A 19080-nucleotide genomic window follows, 5' to 3' on the forward strand; every position below is an offset into this window, starting at 1 on the left:
AAGGTTTTCAATGCTTACTTGAAGTGAAATGGACACACAAAACCAACGCAGGTTAACTCTAAATTCTTGCCTGTGTTTTACACAATATTATTCAATATTAATGGAGATTTTTTCATGAAACTTTTTTGAACTGAGAGTAGAGGTCATATTAAGTGATTTATAAATAATTATAACACCAGAGTCAAGAAAAAGTCATTGATTGTATCTATTTCTATTAAAAGGGACGGAGTTAAAAAATTTTTCATTGTAAATCATAAAATTCGTACAAAAATGAAAATTTTATTCATCTCTTCAGAGCAATTAACCATAAATTCTGTTGTTTATTCTGTGAGACGATAACACGGTATATATTGAAAAAATGGCTTTTATTTACTAAATAACGAAACTACTAAAACAGGAGTTGTATCATACTTTTATGAAGGCGAAAATGATAAAACTCCATGACAGAATCGTATTAATGTACATGTATATAGCTTGTAAAACTTACACTCTCTGAGAAAATATTTGACGAGTTAACATCGAATGGGGGAACCACTTATACGAATGCTTTAAAAACATTTTCTGTTTCCGTTGATTTCTTTACCAAAGCTATAATGTTTTTCTTATTATTCTCTATCCCTTTTTTCAGTAAATAAGTCATATGTGAAATATATGGAGATAACGAACATTATTCACGCTCAAAAGTCCACTAAATAATACAAATTGAAACAGAGCAAACACGGACCCCAAAAATATGAGAGGTGGGATCAGATGCTTATATACATATATTTCTATTTAAATTTAAAAAAAGTCATTAAAATATGTTGACCTTTGAAAATAGAGTTCGAGATAAGCGGCGGATGATACTATCATTCACAGTTCTTTCAGCCGAAAATTTTCTCATGCTTTTATCCAAAGATTTGCGTGAATTTTATGTTAATCTCCTTTCAGATGAAACATAAAATATGTATTTTTATTCAGGTCCTATTCAAGAAATGGATAGGGCGTATAGGCTTTGGACAACTCTCAATGTTTTTATCGATCATGGGTAAGTAATTCTATGACGGATGTTTTTCGTATCTTTTTTTGTATTGTACATATTGATCACAGATATGATACAGGTGTAATATGACAGGTGTTCTCTGGTTTTCCTGATTAAATACATCTAATATTACTTTTTGATTATCTGACCATTGTAATATATATATATATATATATATATATATATATATATATATATATATATATATATATATATATATATATATATATATATATATATATCCTTGATTAATGGTCGTTTCATAACAATGTCAACCTTTTGATCTTGTCTCTCCTCTAAGAATTTTCATTTTTATTTTGAATTGAAATCAGAGATAAACCATTATCTATATCCTCACATAATGGTATACGCAGAGGAATAAAAGAATCAGCATTAAAATCGTTTATTTGTAAGAATATGTATGTTATAATGACCGTTACTTCGGGGATAAGTCTGTGATAGTACAAATAGTACACATTAGAGATAAGTAACACAATTAAACAATTATGGTTTAGAAACGTTACATTTATATTTCATGTATAAATTATAAATCTCATCAAAGTAAAAAAAAAACTTTAAACTATATGTAGAATGCTATCTAAATAATTGTTTGAACATAAATCGGTTCAGTGTAAAAAAAACTCAAAAAACACCAGGTCGATTTTTTTTCTTACCAAGTCCAATCTGTTTATGTGGAACGGGCTGGATCAGTGTCCTTTGACATAGGAAAATTGTATTTTGTAGTTGATTAACACTTTATCTTTAATTTATTATGGTAAAACATAAAAATCAAAGAAAAAGAATAATAAAAACCCAGCTACCTTCAAGAATCTAACCAGAAGCATATTGAAAAAAGTTAAAACTTGTTATTTCATTTACTAATAAAACCAAAATCTTGTAATATTGCTGATAGTTGATATAGCTTATTTAAGATGAATACTTTATTTTTCTGTCTTATTTATTTCTTCCATCACAAGGCCTTGGTAATCTTCTAATGTTATGGCCAGTGATTATTGGACTACAATATTCAGGGGTGGAGTATATAAAAGCCAATGTACCCTGGAATCATCTCCTTGGAACAGCTGCTTCAATGATAGGTTTGTCTGAAAAATCAATTAACACAGTGGATAGTAATAACTACATGTAGCAAACAAGAATAGGATGCTTCCCAACTCTACTAAAATATCAATTGATACGCCAGTATCAATTATATACGATTAATTATCATATCTACATACTGTAACTTGACAAATGTAATACTGCTACAAAATTCAAACTAAGAACAAGCCCACTTTTTTTTGTTTCAGTGTTCCAGTTTTTATCAAACTATACAGAGTGTCTGACTAAGGAATTGGTGACGGGTCTAGGAATGGTCGTGGCGGTACCCATGTGTGCAGGTGAGGCAATCAGACAATTTGCAGATGTTGAAAGGATATTAAAGTGGAAAGACGTTAAGTTATCATAGAACTCTGTATCATTATTGAACATTTTCTCATGTAAATAAATCTTCACATATATTGTAATACAATTCTTGGTTGATAAAAAATGACCAATATATCAAATTTACGACTGAGCGAAATGCTGACTGACAATTTTCATTCTAATTATTAGGCATTTTTTTGTCATTTTAACACACTGAATAGTCTACGTATAATTTTCCCCCGTTTATGACATTGGGCACATGGAGGGTATGACCGATCAGCAGGAAATGTTCACCCCTACATGACACTTGATCTTACCTCTGATGTTTTTGAGGCCCGTGTTTGCTTTTCTCCTGATTTGTTTAATGGACTTTTGAACTTCAATACTGTTCGTTATCTCTATATTTCATTTTAAATAATAAAAGTTCGGTGTTATTTACAAAGAATATCTAAATGTTTTTATATTCATAAGGAAATATTAGATTAGTATGCTCTGAGTGTCACAAAAGTACAGTCTCATTGCAAAATTAACAGAACTTATAAATGCTTCACACAACAATATGAGAAAAATGAAAACCTTTGTCGATAGGAGTACCTAAAACATGTATATTTTGTTAAAAATCATATCCTGAACGAACATATAAAATAGAAAAAAGATAAATCCTCTTCTGTAAAGTTATTTTACTTTTCATACATAAAAAATAAAATTGAAGCAAATTACTAGTATTTTTGAGATTTCTCAAGACATTTGTTTTGGTGGATGCATTAATTTTAAAATATACATATAGCTTTTCTGATGGAAATAAAATTTTTATTATATGCTCTGTACTTATAAGTTCTGTATTTAAAAAAAGAGCATTTATTTATCATCAAAAGCTCGCAATATTGCCAATATGGTAAAAATACTCCACAAACGTTAGTTTGATTAGGAAATATGTTGGTATGCTTTTTAATATCTAGATTAGGCACCTTGATTACGAAATATGTTGGTATGCTTTTTTATATCGATACTACTGTCATATTGATTATCTATCTTAGCACCCCCATATAAATGTAGCGCTAGAGCGCTAGTCCAACCCAACTGTCAAATTCAGGCAGCGATTTCCTAACTTGGATTGTTAATTTATTAATAGAAACAACACCTCTGGGGTTGATAGCAGATATTTTTAGATTGAACAGAAGTAATATAGACTATACAAAATATTACACTGCCTTGGAAATCAAGATGAAAAATATGACGAAAACGAATAATTGTCGGTCAGAAAATTCAACAAATAATACAAATCAGTAAATAAGGTTAAACACTGATCGCCGGAAATCCCAGAGACGGGATCAGGTACCGAGGAGGAGTGAGCATCCTCTGTTGATTGGTCAAGTCTGCAATGAGCCCTGTGTTTTGATCAAGTAGATGGAACATTTTCAAGTAAAAAGTAGGATAAAATTAATGCTTTATAATTGGTTTCAAACAGTTCAGCGCAAAATACGACCTATTTGGTAACAACTTCAAAATAGGATTTTTGCAAGAAGCACTGACTTTGTAAGTCAATGACAAACTCTTACACTAGTTAATTAATGAATGGAAACTCCTTTGCGATATAAATATTTGGACTCAGAGTCAATTCAGAGGTAATTATGGCTGATGATAAAGCACATAATGATGTCCAGTTCTAAAGAGAAATGGTAACTGCCTTATCCTCAACCCTCTACCTCCCCACTTTCACTAACTTCTTTGGTTATAGAATCCCCCGTTTATTTTATTTCTTTAGAAAATGAGATTGGTCATTTTTCCCCTCTATTTTTTGTAAATTATTGTAAACATTTTCCTTTTCTGTCTGAAGCAATTTATCACGATTATTATGTATTCTAGTTTCGGATTATATCTGGAGAAATCGTTTCTTCAATGGTATGAAGTTCTCCGGAGTGGTGCTATCTACTTTAGGCCTTATACTGGTACTGATGCCTGATACGTGTTTCAGCCAAGCCTGCTCATCATGCGCAAAATATACTCACACAAAGCAAACCATTACACAGCCAGAAAGAAGAGGGAGGCGATCAAGAAGGGAAATTAGTCGAGCCTGATGTTACATTTATGTAATTAATATCAATATCGAAGTTTTAATAGACGATAACTGTTTAAATTATTATATATACGAGGGTTGATGAAAGTTCGAGTACAGGGTGATTCACATGAAAATTATTGTCTTTTGAAATTCGAAACATGTTTGAGTTAAATAGTATCTTTTACTAAAAAGTTTACATAAAAGTACATTTGCAAATATTTAAAAAATATATAACTTTGTTTACTTTCCGGGCATAGAACAACGACGTGGATTTTTTTTTACGTTAGGAGACAGACGAGCTGGTTTGAAACCTCGCAGTCTTGTTCATAATTTTGAATAATTTGATTATAGTTATAACACGTCATTTGAATGGATAAAAGATTTATTTTATATCAAATTGTATAACGTAAGTTGCTTACGTCACAATGAGTTACGTCAAAAACGTATTACTCCGCTTGACCTTAAATTTTTAAAATATGCTCAATGTGAAGCCATTTTGGAGGAAAAATTGCTTTAATATTGTCTACATTGATATTGAATTATAAGGAATGAAGCTTATTTTAACCTAGGTTATATGATATAACATAACTTGGGGCAGTTTATGATTTTTTATAAACCGCTTTCTGGTTTTTAAAGCGTAAATAAATGGACTTGTCCTTTTTTTAAATGTTACTATAGTGGTTTACTCGATATTTATATCTAAGAACAAAAATATAAATTTCTTAATGAGCATGTGATGGTAAGAGAGAGAGAGAGAGAGAGAGAGAGAGAGAGAGAGAGTAACATAATAATGAAACTATTTGTAATGAATTTCGTTTGTTCATCTGTGTCATCTCTAAAATGAATATTGGTAAACTTTTGTTGAGCCAGTTACTTAATTTTCTCTCTTTGGAAATATTCTTATCCAAGAGATAAAAGAAAATATACCCATCTTTAACTTATTGTAGAATATATTTCAATGTTTTCTTTGACTATTGATTCGCCAAATGTGTCTTTAAATCGTGCACACTATAAGATTATGCAGGGTAAGCATACGAGCTATGAGATTTGTTCATTTGAATCTAAATGTCTTATGTATTATGTACATTCATTTACATTAATATAATTATCATGATCGTATATTAGAATATTTCCTTCGAAGAACATAAACTATTTATAATCAAACGAAAAGCCATGCAAATATTGTACACTCTATATTTACTTAAAAGTGAATGTATTAATGTTCCTTTTGTTTTTATATACATTTTATAAACCATATTGTGATTTTTGTTCATATGTATAATTTTCATGATATCATGTAATTGTTTTTCATAATCTCAGACGAATAATTTAATATTAAGTGTTCTTATCAATGAATATAACACATATTTTCTCTCCATATGTATGTCAACTGCTTTTTATACCATTTGAATTAATATCATCAATTGATAGATAACATTCCTTTTTGGAAGATTAATTTGTGAAAATTGAAATGATACAAGTGAAATTAAATCTATTGATTAAAAAAATCTTATAAACAGTACGCATCTGTAAACACGGATGAAAATACTGATTTTTTGAAATTCAAGAGGTTTAATTGGGTGCCTAGAATGAATAAGCATCCCTGGCGACCAATCCCACACACGTGAGCTCTATGTTTTGATCAGATTGACGGAAAAATCTGTAGGAAATTTAGAATAGGCTTATTTACTGAAGCGGTCCTAAAGCAAACATTGAAAATACTGACTTTAAACGAGGTTGTTGAAAAATATGGAATCAAAATTTCCTAGCAAAATTCAGTAATGATTTAATTACAACTTTTTTGATCATTGCAAATTATTAAACATAAATTAAAAGGGGGAAAGGGTTTCAATAATTCTTAAAGTAACGCTGCATGTCTATCTTAAGAATAAAATCAAACATACAATTAAAATCGCAGAGTTACAGAGAAAACATCGAAAAGCACAAATTCAAATATAAAAAGTTTAGGTCTGGGTAAGGGAGAGGGCTAATGCAAACAATATGTCTCTCGCCAAATCATCTGTAATTGTTTCTAAATTGTATATTGATTTGAATTATCATAGGACTCAGTGTAATCTTTTCAAGAATTATACCAAACTTTCAAATTACAAATTTTTTTTTCCGCCTAAGTGTGCGGTTTTGACATAGGTAGAGTAATTTTACTGAAAAATTATCATTTTGGTATAGAAAAAAGGCACCTATTCAAGCAAAGATGTTTGAATATGTTATTTATCCGTAATTTTCAGTCCAATAGGACTACTAGGACACAGAGGACTTTCAAAAAGTCATAATATGTAGCTTATAATTTCCTAAATGTATTTTCCAAAGAGTATCCACATTTTCAAATTGATATTACAAATTTGGCCCGATTTTCAAAAATTTAAATATAGGTTAGCTACATGTGAAAACATTGAACTTTTAATTAATAAATCATTTGATATAAAAATCAACTATATAAGGTATCAGTAATACTCAGTAGCTAGAGGCTTTTCAAAAAAGATTGTTTTACTTTTGCATTGATAAGTACTCTCAATAGTAGGTTACATCTCTTCATGCATAATAATTTTGTTTACAAATATTAATGGCAGATCAAACAAGATGCATGTAGATATTATATTTAACAATTATGTTATAGGTATACATTTTGCATTAAAAATGACCAATGTTTATTTCTTAAGTCTTTTCTTTTGAGTAAAATATCTATAAATGAAACAGGTGAAACAGGTCAGATCCTGTGATATCTTTTTTCAAGTTCACTTGGATACATAGAGTCGGCATTAGAATGATAACTATTGTTGATTGATAATATGTCGTCAATATTTAAATGTCGAGTTGAAGGCCATAACTATTTGAATAAATTATACTTTACATGAATAAAAAAAAAAATAGGTCTGACAGTAATACGTTAACATTGGTACCCATTAGAATTTCGATAGAATGTTGGGAGACTTAACTCCCTGTAACTACGTAGATGTTGTCAATCAGAAACCCAAGTATATTTTTATATCAGCTTCAGAGTACAATCAGAATTTTTTTTTTAAATTATTTTGCTGATGACCAGTTATAAGGTAATGAAATTTATTTGCTTCATTTTCATGAAATCTGCTATGTATCAGTGTTTCTAAGCATTTCTATGGAGTATTTTTTTAAAATTTAGTATAGGTATGGTTATTCAAATTCAATTAAATTGTTGTAAATATGGAAAAAAAAATATTTAAAACTGATACATGATTTTAGAGATTTCTCACTTTTAAAAGGGAGCTATGGGTATAAGCTGGATTACCATTCGCAGGAAAAAAAACTGTTCCTCCAATATACAATGAAAAAAATGAGCTTGGCAAATAAAAGCAATATCGTTACGTGCTTTATCAGCTGTAATCGGTATATAACTGCTTTACCCCTCCTTGTTTATTAAAGGCAGAAAGGTTTATGGTTTTAAATTTCCCCTCAATAGCTGGATTCAAGATTTCAACATTTATTTGATACTTTAAATTAAATCAATTCTGTCTAATTACCAAGATCTTGTAATGTTTGGCCCATACAGTATTGTCTGCGTAGTAGACTAAAGAATTCAAAATAATATTTAAAAATTTTGACCACACTTGAATAACCAAGGTTTAAACCTTGTACATGTGTAAAATTAGTTGCAGGACTATAGTTGTAGGTGATAAAGAACATGAACACACTCGAGAATTATTTTTCAATTGTTCGAGAAATTCAAGTCCAGGCTTATTGATATAGCTGCTTTTTCAATACATATGGAAATCGTTTTACTTACCTTGCCATTGGTCATTTGCAAAATTATTTTATATTAAAAAAACATCTGATTGTACACACAATTTCCCTGAAGTTTAAATCAAAAAGATGCTTGAGTTTCTGATTGACAATATCAATGTCGTTTTTGAGACCAGGTCTTCAATCTGTTGGAATTCCCATGGGTATCAATTGCGCTCCGTTATTAGCAAACCTATTTTGTACTCACATGAAGCAGAATTTGTGCAAAATCTTATACGTGAAAAGAAGAAAATAATTGCTGTGGCTTTCAACTCGACATCTAGATATAACGTATTGTCAATTAACAATGATAATTTCCATTCTTATGTCGATACGATATATCCTGGTGAGCTTGATAAAATATACCACAGAGTGTGACACATCTGTTTTGTATTTGGATATTTTTCTTGAAAAAGACATTAATAGTAATCTAACAACCAAGCTCTGTGATAAATGTGATGACTTTAAGTAACTTTTATATCGTCAACTTCCCTTACTTATGCAGCAATATGCCATCACCTGCAAACGGAGATTATATATCTCAGTTGATTTGATACGCAAGAGCATGCTCTACGTATGAACAATTTCTAAAACGGGGTAAATTATTGTCAAACAAGTTGATGATACAAGAATATCAGCAGTCCAGTCTCGTTTAAAGTCATCATTTCGTACGTTCTATGGTCGTTACAATGACCTTGTCAGCAAATTCAATTTATCATTGAGTCAAATGCTGACTGACGTTTTTCATAAGAATTGTTAGTCCATTATTTATACACTGAATCGACGACGGATTTTCCCGTCATTTTCCGATCATGACAAGGAGCACACGGCGGTTGTGACCGGCAGCAGGGGATGCTCACTCCTCCATGGCACCCGAGCCCATCTCTGATGTTTTGGAGATCCGTGTTTGATCTGCTCCCGTCTTGTGTATTGTTTTGTGGACTTTTGATCTTGAATAATGTTCCTTATTTCTATATGTTTCATCCATGCACTGTGGGATTTATTTGTATTGAAAGCAACCTCTAAATTATAAGATTTTTTTCTTGCAACGTGTTTTAATGGAACCTCTGTTGGGCTGCCTGTATAAGTCTGAGGAAAGTAAATGACATGGTAGTTAAAACCAGATTTAATAATCCTACTGAATAACCTAACGGAGGTTTTACACTTGTTCTGACTTATGTCTTCTCTACAAGCATTGCCCACCCTCTCAATAACATTTTAATGACCACATAACTGGCCTCTGCTACAGAATATTAAGAACTTTTGCCTGTCAAACTGACAATTGCAGATATCTCATCAGCTGTAAGGGTTTGACGAAAAAGTATGTCGGAGAAACGGGAACTTTTCTGCAGAAGAGTCAATAATCATCGTTCATCATTAAGACTAAGAAAGACAGTGAAATAGTCAGGGAACGATTCAACTTCAAAAGGTTATAAATGGGAGGACATGGCAGTACAGTGAATATTTACCCATAACCCAAGATGGACAAACGCTCAAAGAAAAAACAAGGAAGAGTTCTTGACAAAGCTTAGACATTTCCCCTGAACGTTTTCGTACCTGTATTAACAAACTTAATGAAATTAATAATGAACTTTACAATGAACGACCTAATTCCTGTTTTGACACAAAACTTTTCTCCTTATTAAATGGTTGATCCACATTGTCAAAAACAGTTTTTACTTTATTGTTATATCTTATACTGTTGTTTTCTCATATGATATTTTCATCACATTCAAAATCTTTTTTTTTTCTTTCATTTTTCAAAAACATTATTCCATATTTTTTTTTAATTTAACTACTCGGTATCTTTCAAAATATTTCTTTATCATTTACAGTATGACTTCACTTGATAAACAGTGAGTTTTACTTAAAGGTCAAAATTATTTTATCACTTTTTAAATAATTTTGTAAAATACTAAGTTTAATCGTTTAGTTGTTTATTGCATCACAAGTAGTTTTTGACCTTCCGTTTCTTTTGTTTTAATTTTATGTCTTTCTAATCCTTACTTCGACTAAAGAAGGGACAAAATCTAAGAAATATTAACATCTCTGTGCTTATTGTTGGTCATTTTAAGTGCTTTATGCATAGTATGATAGTAAAGAAAATTTCCATGGTTTGTGGTCAGATATGATTTTTAGCCAATTAATTTTCCTCCAAATATATCATTTTAAACCCAATCTCCAAAATAGGGTTTATAGAACACTTAGAATAAAAGTTTAGCCAACGATATGAGTTCTTACTTTTCATACGGAGAAGAGCTTACTTTTTTCATCTAAAAACGTAAATGGCTAAGATTTTTCGAATACCATTTGCAGAAAAACATAACTTGGAAAAAATCCTTAAATGAGGTAGTACCCTACCCTCACAATTTAAGACCCAGGAACAGAGTGGTTCGATGTCTTTTGTTTTACTAATTTATGCATATTTTAATTCAAAAATGTTGAGAATAACCAATACTTAAATGCATTACAGTTATGCGTCCAAATTCTTACCATCTACCTCATGTACTCATTGTAAACATCAAAAGTAACTGAGCAACATAAAGTACAAAGTAGCATTTAAGTTAGAAAAACACTAAATTAAGTCCCAAGAAGATAACTGTCATGGCTGCCGATGGGATAGCGCTGGCACTAAGCCAACATGCCCAGGATACTTTAGAAACTAACATCTGAAACATGCCCATGTTATTGAACATCGTGTGCTCATCCAGCTTTGTGTGATTGGTGGTAAAGATGAGGATACCCACCGCTATGCTGCCCACTGAAAAAAGAATTTGATCATTATAATGCTTCGATGATTTAAAAACTGGCGAAAATATAAACTGAAGGTTTTTTTCTATCTGAGTTATCTAAGATAATATGATTGTAAGACTTAATCGGTCAGCAGGGCACCTGATCCCATTTCCGATGTTTTGGAGATCCGTGTTTGCTCTGCTCCTGTTTCGTATTGTTTTATGTATTTTGATCTTGAATACTGTTCGTTATTTCCATATGTTTCATTGACAAAAGTAGTGAAGACCATACAATAGTAGATGTTACCTGAGAGAATGCTGGTGAGGAGAGTCATGACATGGGTGAGCAGCATGTCAGCAGCGATCGAGAGGAACAGACACAGAAGAATGAGGACCACCGTCAGAAGTGCCATCCCCAGGGCCATGATACAAAACCCCCGTGACCGGCGGATCCAGTTGTGTCCTGAAAGGAAGAGATTAGATGGTACAAAAGCCATACATGTAACAATATCAGTTTACATCTAATTACCAAATGACTTCTCAGATAAGAAAGAATCGCATGCAAACAATACACTTCAAATTGACATTAAGCAGACTAAAACGGATACTAAATTTTCCACCGCAAAGTAGATCGCACGTATAATATTCTAAAAATGATAAAAGTTTAGACTGACAATTACATTTGCAAAAATAAAATTGTGATGTTATGAAAAAAGAAGTAAAAGTCGAGTGTCTAATGCAATAACATCTTATTTTAAGTTTTTACTCTTTGAATTATAATTTTCTTTTAAGATTAGTACTTTCTTGGTTTTTGATTAAAAGCTGTTTTGCAAATTACGTATAAAACAAACCGTTTGATTATATACACGTGAAGCACTGCAGAGTAGTCTTGCTTTAATTTAAAGTTACATTTACAACAAACAAGTAATTGCAAACAATAAAGTTTTCACAGAATTTATAGCCAAAATCAAAATTAAAGTTTTTTCCCTCAGCGAACCTTATTTATAGAATTTAGAATCCAATCACTATATGTAGTTTATCCCTGGAAATAAAATCTAATGCAATCTTTCTTCCAAGTTAACATCTTACCAAGTTATTCTCTGAGGTATTATTCTTAATTCAAAGAACCAATAAACATATCTAATTTTTTTTCTCGAATTAGTCCGACACAGGCGCAAAAATAATTAGATTCGATTAGTTAATAGGAAAAATAACCTTTATCAATTAACTGATTTGGTAAGATAACATCCACATCCCATTGCTTCAAAGTAATTTAATTATTTTTACGATAGACACTTTTACCGCATGAAAGATAGAAAAATGAAAAAAAAATTATCTCAATCTAGGAAAAACATGCTAAAAATTGACCATCAATTTTTGTAAAAGAAAAAAAAGGGGGGATGTTCCCAAATGAAATGTTCGAAAGCATTGACATTGGATTGTCTCAATGCTGGATACATTATTTATTAAATAACTATGTTTTATACCGTATAGCGGGTTAATTTAGCGGGGTGCTAATTTTGGCTTATTTTGGCGTTTTGATGATAGTCTGCTGAAATTTTAATTGCTAAAATTGTCTGAACTCTGCATAGAGCTTAAACCCTACGTCCGCTAAAATGAATTACGCCAAAATTATTGGCATACTTTAGTGCAGGCAAAACAGCAAATTTTACATCCGCCAAAAAACCCGCTATACGGTATTCCAATGGCCTAAATAAGTTTGTTACAAAATTAAATGTTATAAATCTTCAGATGTTAAGAAGCTATTCCTTTTTACGCATGAAGTTGACACTAAAAAGATGCTTGAGTTTCTGATTGTCCATATCTTCGTGGTTTTTGGACACCAGGTCTTCCAACAATCTATTGGAATTCCAATGGGTACCAATTGCGCCCCGATATTAGCAGACCTACTTTTGTATTCACATGAAGCAGAATTTGTGCAAAATCTTATGCGTGAAAAAAAAAAACTTACTGTAGCCTTCAACTCGACATTTAGATATATATATCGACGACAATACGATATATCCTGGTGAGCTTGAGATAAAAGATACCTCAGAGTCTGACACATCTGTTTCATACTTGGATATTTTACTTGAAAAAGACGTTAATGGTAATCTAACAACCAAGCTCTATGATAAACGTGATGACTTTAACTTTTCTATCGTCAACCCTTACTTATGCAGCAATATACCTTCATCACCTGCATACGGAGTTTAAATATCTCAGTTGATTATAGAGCATGCTTTTCGTATGAACAATTTCTAAAACGAGGTAAATTATTGACAAACAAGTTTATGAAACAATAATTTCAGCAGTTCCGTTTAAAGTCATGATTTTGTGAGTTCTATGGCCCATACAATGATCTTGTCAGCAAATACAATTCATCATTGAGTCAAATGCTGGCTGACGTTTTTCATACTAATTGTTAGTCCATTATTTATACACTGAATTGACAACAGATTAATTTCCCGATCATGACAAGGAGCAAATGGCGGGTGTGACCGGTCGGCAGGGGATGCTCACTCCTCCATGGCACCTGATCCCACCTCTGATGTTATGGAGGTCCGTGTTTTCTCTGATCCTATTTTGTATTGTTTTATGGACTTTGATATTGAATACTTTTCGTTATACATGTACCATATTCTTTATTTTAAAAAAAAATGAAGAAAAGAAGAATACGATGACGTAGTCTGTTTCTCTCTTTTAACATATGACAGGGATGGTGGGGTCAATGTTCTTCACATATTTGTTTGCACTTCTTTGAGATCTTTCACTCATAAGAGCTAAAAATTGCGTTTGTAAGAAAGAGAAATGCCAGACTCTGTGATATTTTTCATTTCAAGCTCACTGGGATAAATAAAGGCGATAAATGCACGAAAGTAAGTATTGTTAATTGACAAGTACGTCGTCCACATATCTAAATATCTAGTTGAAGGCTACAGGAAGTACTCCTCGTGTTTATGATTTAAAATAAATTCTGCTTTAGTAGAGTACACAAAATAGGTCTACCGAAAAAGGGACGCAATTGGTATCCTGCGATAGGAATTCCGACAGAATTATTTAAAACTTGGTCTTTATTTGTCTGTATAGACATGTATCTAAAATGGAATTCTAATTTACTAAATATGGTGTTACTGTTAAAATAAGCTAATCAGATCTATGCGTATCAAATGTACACGCACTGTTTATATTGTAAATCAGAAACTCAAGCATATCTTAATAACAACTTCGGAGCATTTGTGTATACAATCAAAGTGTTTTTAAAACAAAATAATGTTGCAAATAACCCATGTAAGTAAATTTAAAATAGTAAACTGTAAAATATAAAGATACATGGTATTTATTCGTTTTTAATTTTATCAATAGAATTTAATTTTTTTTTTCTGGCTTTGTTAGAGTTAAACCTTTTGTACGCCAATTTGGTTATCACGTTTCCAACATGGTACTTCTTTATGTTCTCGGTGCTAAAGTGAGCTTGAAATCTTAGAATATAAAGGTTTTTTTCATTGTATCTCCCAAGCAAATCATATCTATATGCATGCATATAGTGTTCTGTGAAGTTTGTTTGATTATGACCCAAGGACTTACTCTTAGCCAAGAATTGGCTGATTTATTAGCAAAGGAATATGTAGAGGAACCTTTAGAATTAAGTTGATAGATCAGAATTTACTAAAAAAAAACTTTATTGTGACTTTGTGAATACTAGTAGATTGTTTAAATATCTAAAATTAGTTTTATTGCCTCGAAAATTAAAGTTCACAGTCTTTCTTTGGGTGCTTTCATATTAATATGACTCACTGTAATTTAACTTTTTTCGAGAAAAAGATATTTTCCCTATGCATCTATGTAGTTTTCGGAAACCAGGTCTTCAAAAAATCAGTCTGAATTCAGTTGAGCATTTATTCTGCTTCTTTATTGCCGATAAGTTTTATATTCTTATGAAGCAGATTTAATTAAAAACTTCTTGATAAAAGAAGAAAGCGCATGCTGTTGCTTTCATCTCAAGACGTAATCAAATATATAGACTGAATTTTTGATAATTAACAATAGTTGCTTCATTCATATGCCTTTTCGATATCTTCCAGTGAGCTCAAATAACATATATAATTAAAAGATATGGAGATATTCAAACTCATGATAAAAAGTCAATTCAAACAATACAACCAGCATTAGAGTAAATTAAACACGGATCTCTAAATCATCAGAGGTAGGGTCGGATGCCGCGGAATAAGAAGCAACCCTTGCCGACCGGTCACACATTACTCCTTGTCAGAATGGGAAATAACGAAAAATCTGATGACAATATAGTGTGTAAATAATGGTCTTACACTTGGTTTGAAAACCAGTTCGTATCAACCATTCTGTTTTATATATATATAAAAACTTTTGAAATACATTTCCTATTTTTTATTTCTCGGTTTAACATTGTCCTTTTTTGGTGCCTTACCAGCCGATAAAGCTTTATCTATTCATTAAAATAAAATTAAATAAGCTTTACTTTACACCCAGTAATTAAGTCTTCAAATGTTCAGTAAGTTTTAGAAGATTTTTTGATGAGTTAATATTTTCCCATTAATTATTCCCATTGAAAGAGTGTGTGGTCTTTCATTTGAACAGTAAACTTGAATAAGAGCACATCAGAAACTTTACTACATATCTGGGAGTTTAACTGATTATAGACATTGATGGTCATCTAACTACTTTACTACATTTGTATTTGACAAAAGGAACGACTTAACTTAACCTTTTGTCAACTTTTCACCATCATCTGCTTCTAACATTTTTGTCCCCCAGTTAATTAGGGATGTAAGGGAACGATGAAGTTTTGAACCAAGGCTACTAAAATAAGTTGAAGTTACAGGGCTTACAACATTTTTTGAAGGTAACAATGGGTACATTATATGGTTGTTTACATGTAAAATCTTACAATGGGTCATATTTTGACTGTGACTGCCAAATTTCATTCTAATTGTAAGGCCATGGTTTAAATACTAATTTTGGACAAATGGGCGTTAAATTTGATTCATGACCGCGGGCACGTTCTCAATTCTTTTTTGCAGTGTCAAAGCTAGGATGAGTGCCAACAGCTCCTCGTTATTTGCAGAGAGAATGTACACAGTGCTACTCATGCTTTTTTCTTCAGGATTAAACACTAGTGATGAATAAATTGCAGCAGACATGTTTGCTGTAATTTTCACACACGCATGGATGAAAAAAGTATCTGTACAGTGTACTGCATCTTATAACTTACCTTATCGTGAAACATCGACTGTTGATTAAAATTACACAAGCGTTTGAATCAAAATGTGTTTTTTATGCAATTATGGTTTTTATTACAGTCGAATGAGGATCATATAATAATTTCATTCCAGAATCAGTTTGCTCAATTTACTTTCTGTACTTGTACAGTTAAAAAGGAATTGTAATGTTATTTGATCGCTTGAAATGAACTTTTCTCTTTAGATAGGGACTAAAATTTTTACACTAATTGTGAAGTTGGCTTGCCAAAAACACAATTGAGAACATTTATGTAAGCATTTCCAATGTTAATTTTTGACAAATATGTGGTATGTTTCACATATAAAGTCCGGTTCCTTTATTCGTGTTTGCTTACACGGCATTTATTTATATTTACACTTGCAATAGTTATTTCCATTATTATGTCGTTAGAAAAGTTATAGAAAAGTTAAAGTCATCACGTTTATCATACATGTAGAGCTTGGTTGTTAGATTACCATTAACGTCTTTTTTAAGTAAACTATATAAATGTGAAACAGATGTGTCAGACTCTGTGGTATCTTTTATTTCAAGCTCACAGGTATATCGTATCAACAAAGGAATGAAAATAAGCATTGTTAATTGACAATACGTCGTCGATATATCTAAATGTCGAATTGAAGGCCACAGCATGTGTTTTCTTCTTTTCACGCATAAGATTTGTACAAATTATGCTTCATATGATAACAAAAATAGGTCCTCTAATAACGGGTCGCAATTGGTACCCATGGGAATTCCAATAGATTGTTGGAAGACCTGTTCTCCAAAAACAACATAGATATTGTTTATCAGAAACTCAAGCATGTTTTTGATGTCGACTTCAGAGTACTTGTGTGTACAATCAGAATGTTTTTTTAACAAAATAATTGTGCAAATGATCAATGACACGGTAAATAAACTTTCGAGTTCCATTTTTATTGAAAAAGCAGCTGTCAATGATATCGAAAAGCCTGGATCCGGACTTAAATTTATCATGGGGAATGGTTGTGTATAAAGTTGAAAAGTCCTAAGTTTTGACAAACAAGTCGATGAAACAAGAATATCAGTAGTATGGTTTAAAGTCATCATTTCGTAAGTTCTGTGGCCGATACATAAGTTCAAAAGTCCATTAAACATCACAAAATAGGAGCAGAGCAAACATGAACCTCGGAAACATCAGAGGGAGATCAGGTGCCATGGAAGAATGAGCATCCCCTGCCAATCGGTCACAACAGCCGGGTGCTCCATGTCATGATCGGGCAATAACTTAAAAATCTGTCGTCAATTCAGTGAGTAAATAATGAACTAAAGATTGTATGAAAAACGTCAGTCAGCATGTGACATAAAGATAAATTCTAGTTGCTGTCAAGAAGAATTCTTCATTGGAAGTCGAATAGCTGCAAGCTAGACAACAAGAGAAATAGATAAAGAAAGAGAGAAAAAAAATACACAAGTAATTTTTTCAAACTTTACCTTGAGTTTTGAATGGTGGGATGCAATTTTCTTCTGCGAGAAATTTGGTACAGACCCTCGTTTCCCATAGTCCAATGACAATGTGTGCAGTGAAAAGTTCTAAAGTATCAAACGAAGAGTAAAATAATTCACTGGAGGTATTGGAAAAGTTCATTGTGTTCAAAGAATACTCTGCAAGATCTTCGAAATAAGAAGTTAAGTTATATTCCTCATTCCAGTTTTCGTACAACACTGATGAATTAAATTCAGAGGCTACGTCTTTAAGACGTAAACTGGAATCTTCAAACAATGAAGGATCGCCAGGATCCAAGATGGAGGGATCGTTTGTGTCTAAGTTGTTGAACTGTAGAGTAAACTCTAAATATTTCCAAGACGGGGCAAAAAATCCTGTAACAAATATGATGAGGGTGATACTCGCGGAAAAGAAGCTGATACGGAGAAAAATGGTGGATTCGTAGAAGGCTTCGTTAAACTTTTCAACCACGATCCCCGTTTTTCTGGTTCTCTCGTTCATTGTGCATCAGATGTCAGAATCACACGACGACGTCTCTCATGTCTGCTGGGAATCTTTGTCATATATGTATATTCTGATCAATATTTTGACAAGGTTGGCCCTGATTAAAACACACAGGACTGATGTAGCACCATCTGGGGATGACCGTTAATTATCCTTCCTTCTAATTCTAGATTTTACCGAACTGTGTTGATAAAATATGAATCCTTGAAACAGCCTCCTCTAGATATTTCTCTTTCTTCCAAACAGAGGAAGATTGAACATTAAATTTCAATTGTGGAGCTGTTCAGAAAAATATAAATAATGCATACTTCAGATTATAATGCTTTTTTACATTGTCATTTTGATGAAAAAGTACCTAAATTAACTTTATTCTTCATGCTATATTGCATTAATGTCTTGCCATTTTCGGCTCTGTTTCTTCACAGAGGAAATTTTTTTTTTAATATTTTCGGACTATATTCACGGAAAATGCCTTGCTGTTACAAAAATATAGTCGTAAAGTTCTTTTATATCAATTTCTCTCTCAGAATTTTATTTTCTTGATGACTAAATTTATCCGTCATTTGTTGAAACGATTCAGGTTCTTTGATCAGAATGTTTGTAAGCTGAAAAAAAATTCATTTTTAAGAATAAACAAAAACATCAAAAGGTATAGTAAATTCTTGGGCCATTTGATTTAACCATCACGAAAAGCCGTCTCTTGTCAAATTACTCTCTTTTAGTGTATTTTCAAAAAAACAAAACGTACCCATGTTAAAGAAAAATCAAAATATCACTTTCAAACATTTTTTGCTAGAAAATGTTGGGTAGTACGTAAGGCATATAA

At 31.8% G+C, this 19080-nt stretch overlaps 2 protein-coding genes across 2 annotated transcripts; one reads left to right on the plus strand and one right to left on the minus strand.

The window, feature by feature from the left end:
* Window positions 1-960: 960 nt before the first annotated feature.
* On the plus strand, window positions 961-4521 carry LOC134279804 (solute carrier family 35 member F3-like; the record flags this gene model as incomplete). The annotated part of the gene is made up of 4 exons (XM_062762219.1): window positions 961-1027; window positions 1999-2118; window positions 2329-2418; window positions 4310-4521. Coding segments are annotated over 4 exons (489 nt in total), but the record flags the coding sequence as incomplete, so codon positions are not given.
* Window positions 4522-10777: 6256 nt separating this feature from the next.
* On the minus strand, window positions 10778-18267 carry LOC134279803 (uncharacterized). The gene is made up of 3 exons (XM_062762218.1): window positions 17738-18267; window positions 11316-11471; window positions 10778-11037 (listed from the first exon to the last, which is right to left on the minus strand). Exons 1-3 carry the CDS (start codon window positions 18249-18251, stop codon window positions 10841-10843), a joined length of 867 nt encoding a protein of 288 aa, XP_062618202.1. The 5' UTR covers window positions 18252-18267; the 3' UTR covers window positions 10778-10840.
* Window positions 18268-19080: the final 813 nt, after the last annotated feature.

This window comes from Saccostrea cucullata, unplaced genomic scaffold (assembly GCF_032062105.1).
Source record: "Saccostrea cucullata isolate Sc308-1 unplaced genomic scaffold, CSIRO_AGI_Scuc_v1 ctg5905, whole genome shotgun sequence".
In the NCBI taxonomy this organism is placed as follows: domain Eukaryota; kingdom Metazoa; phylum Mollusca; class Bivalvia; order Ostreida; family Ostreidae; genus Saccostrea; species Saccostrea cuccullata.

What these genes read in the sequence shown, in the direction of transcription:
- LOC134279803 (XM_062762218.1), bottom strand. Translation starts at nt 18,251, where the DNA reads ATGAACGAGAGAACCAGAAAAACGGGGATCGTGGTTGAAAAGTTTAAC. An exon ending in CCCACCATTCAAAACTCAAG is followed by an intron (nt 11,472 to 17,737) that starts GTAAAGTTTGAA and finishes TCTTCCTTTCAG; the next exon opens with GACACAACTGGATCCGCCGG. An exon ending in CCTCACCAGCATTCTCTCAG is followed by an intron (nt 11,038 to 11,315) that starts GTAACATCTACT and finishes TTCTTTTTTCAG; the next exon opens with TGGGCAGCATAGCGGTGGGT.